This window comes from Lactuca saligna, chromosome 7, assembly GCF_052625555.1.
Source record: "Lactuca saligna cultivar CGN05327 chromosome 7, ASM5262555v1, whole genome shotgun sequence".
In the NCBI taxonomy this organism is placed as follows: domain Eukaryota; kingdom Viridiplantae; phylum Streptophyta; class Magnoliopsida; order Asterales; family Asteraceae; genus Lactuca; species Lactuca saligna.
The window spans coordinates 142,749,061-142,752,457 of record NC_136423.1 but is presented as its reverse complement, the minus strand read 5'-3'; the positions used below and the strand labels follow the sequence as shown (position 1 = coordinate 142,752,457).

General features: G+C 41.0%; 1 protein-coding gene across 1 annotated transcript; it reads left to right on the top strand.

The window, feature by feature from the left end:
- Positions 1-763: 763 nt before the first annotated feature.
- Positions 764-1,546, top strand: LOC145007302 (uncharacterized). The gene has a single exon (XM_078966262.1). It carries the CDS (start codon positions 764-766, stop codon positions 1,544-1,546), a length of 783 nt encoding a protein of 260 aa, XP_078822388.1.
- The last annotated feature ends 1,851 nt before the right edge of the window (positions 1,547-3,397 follow it).

Genomic DNA, 3,397 nt, shown 5'->3' with positions numbered 1-3,397 from the left:
TATAAAATGTCAGTTTAATGGGTGTCTACTCTCACCCACTGCTTCCTTGATTGGTGGAGGGTCGTTAGCCAAACGGGTAGGATAAGGCAACTAATTCCTTATTAAAAGTATAATAAAGTAACTAAATGTTTTATAGAAATTCCCAATCTTAGCTACTTTAGGAAAAATGTGAAAATGATGTTATTCCATGAAATTACACTTTGTATCCTTGCCAAGACGTTAGTGGAACGTGTGTGGTTAACCAACACACTAATTTGGGTCTAACAAAGGTGGAAAAGGGTGACACGATGTTTTTCATAGATCAATGGATCGTGTGTGGCTAACCGGCACATTGATTAGGTGATTGTAACATTGAGAGCACCAAGTACATTTGCATAGTTATTCACACCTTGTTTGTGATCCTCAGTATCCCAGTCACAAACTTGAAGGGAATATCGAGATTTAAACATGCCATTGAAAAGCTCCATGAATCTCAAAAGATCTAGGAGTTTTCAATACATTTAAAACTTAATTTCCTTTTCATTTTTCATGGTGGAAATTAGTGTGCCGGTTAACCACTTATCTTCAAATTATTTGTTGTTTAGATTACGACATCCCTCTTCTAAATTGCAAATAATGTTGTTGGATCCTAGCCCTAATTTCTCATTTTCATGTTTAATTGAGGATTATTATCTAATCAAACTTTGTTTCTTTTCTTTTTCAGATGTCTAACTCGAACAACAACAACGCTTCTGGCTCAACCTCTTCCGGCTCGTTCTCACTCATGAACTTGTGTGGGAGGATGATTTTCGATGGGACCAATTTCAATGATTGGATCTACAATATTCGAATGGTTACCCACTACGAGGAAAAGGAGTATGTCCTCGACAAGGAGCTGAAGGAGGTGAATGTCAACATTATTACTCCCGAGGAGATCGATGCCTTTGAGGCCCACAAGCGAGATGCTACGAAAGTACATTGGATCTTGCTCGCGACTATGACTGTAGAACTCCAAAAGTCCTACGGGGACTACTATCCCTTTGAGATGCACCAGGATTTACTGGACAGGTACCACCAAAGTACCAGGCAGGAGAGGTACGAGATCATCACTTCGATGATCACAACCAATATGGGGGACAGAGAGTCTATCACTGCTCATCTACAGAAAATGCAGACATATGTCGACCGCCTGGTGAAGTTAAATGTTAACTTCGATGAAGAGCTGGCGATTGACATCGTTCTTCACTCCTTGCCACCTTGTTTCAACCAGTTCTGTATGACCTTCCACATGAAAAAAGGAAGAGGTCAGCTTGACAACCTTCAAGGCTTGTTGAGGATTGCTGAGAGCAACCTCAAGGACAAATCTGTTGCATCAACTCCCGCTACTACTACCCCCATCTTGGCTATTGGGCAGGGGAAGGGTAAGAAGAGGAAGGCACCTTCAAAGATCCACCAAAAAAAATCCCATGACAGTACCTCTTCTATTGGAACCAAGGTTGGTTCCACTACACCCTCCTCCAACCCGAAGGATGCAGAGTGCTACTACTACCATGAGAAGGCGCAATAGAAACGAAGCTGCCCGAAATATCTGCTAGATATCAAGGATATGAAGATCAAGCAGTCCTTCGCAAATATTTATACTATTCAATCTAATAACTCATCGCATGCTATTTCTTGGGTTCTTGATAGAGGATGTGGTATTCACATTTGTTCTGATTTGTGGGGCCTAAGAAGAAATAGGGATATGGAGCATGGAAAGATAAACTTGATCATGGGGAACAGAAGATTGTCGCCTATCACCAAGATTGGAGTTTACTCTTTAGTGCTTAGTAGTGGGTTAGGACTAGAGTTGAATAATTGTTGCTATTCGCCAGAAATGGCAAGAAACATCATTTATTTTCATGGTTTATATAAACAATGATTTAGATTTTCGTTTGATAATGAAAAAGGTTCTATTAATACTTTTCTTAATGGTGTTTTCTATTTTGAAGCATTTCCTTGTAATGGAATATATGAAACTATGATGGTTTTAGACAACTTAGGAAATGATGTGTTGCATATATACTCTTCCAATAGTTTGGACAAAGCATGCTTGTGGCATTGTCGTCTTGGACATGTCAACAAGAAACGCATAGCCCAACTCTAAAAGTATGAGTGTTGGAGTCATTCGACCTTTAGGGAGGATGATGTGTGTGAGTCTTGTTTACTTGGAAAGATGACTAAGTCACCTTTTACTGGTATTTGTGAAAGGGGTGAGGGTTTATTGGATCTCATACACACCGATCTGTGTCTGTGTGGTCCCTTTAGATCCACCACAAGGGATGCAAGACGCTTCTATGTGACTATCACCGATGATTATAGCAGATATGGGTCTATCTACTTAATCAAGCACAAGTCAGAAACCTTCAAAAAGCTTAAAGAGTTTAAGCAAGAAGTGGAGAATCAACTGGGCAGGAAAATCAAGATGCTTTGATCTGATCGAGGTGGAGAGTACCTTAGTCTTGAATTCCACGACTACCTCAAGGAATGCAAAATCGTTTTGTAGTTGACGCTACCTAGGACACCGCAATTGAACGGTGTGGCTGAGAGGTGTAATTGAACCTTTCTAGACATGGTTTGTTCCATGATGAGTCGGGCTTCGTTACCTATCTCATTATGGGGGTATGCCTACAAAGAAGGTTGTCAAAGCACATCACAAGATGTGGACAGGGAAAGCTCCCTCGTTGGTACACATCAAGGTTTAGGGGTGCGAGGCTTTCGTAAGACGAGAGACTCACGAAAAGCTCGAACCTCGCAGTGAGCAGTGTATTTTCATCAACTACCCGCAGAAGTCCTTTGGATATCTCTTTTATATACCAAGTGACAATGTTGTCTTTGTTTCAAGGAGATGAGTTTTCCGAGAGCGAGAACTCATAAGCCAAGGGGGCAGTGGGAGGCAAATTGTTCTTGAAGAGCTTCAAGAATCAAGTGATGAAGGAACCTCTAACACTGGCACTCAAGATGAGGAGGAAACTCCTGTTGAACCGGTTGGCGACTTCTTACCTCTTAGACGTTCCAGTAGAGTTAGTGTTTGATATGTGTATTTTTAGATATATTTTTATGCACTTTATCTTAATATTTTGGCCTTATTTATTATGTTTTAGAACTAAAGAGTACTCATAATGCTTTGAATTATGTTTTGCAGCTATTTGTTGTCAATATAGCACAAGAGAAAAGACTGAAGCGGAAATTGGGCTTAGAAGCTAAAAGAATGAAAATGGGGGTTGAGGTCGCGGTTACGCCCCGCGTAACTTAAGAGTACGCCCCGCGTACCTGCTTGCACCGGATACACATGATCGCGTAGTTATCTTGAGTACGCGCCGCGTAATTCCTAGTACGCCCAGCGTACTTAGGTCGGCCACAAAGATTATAAATGTCG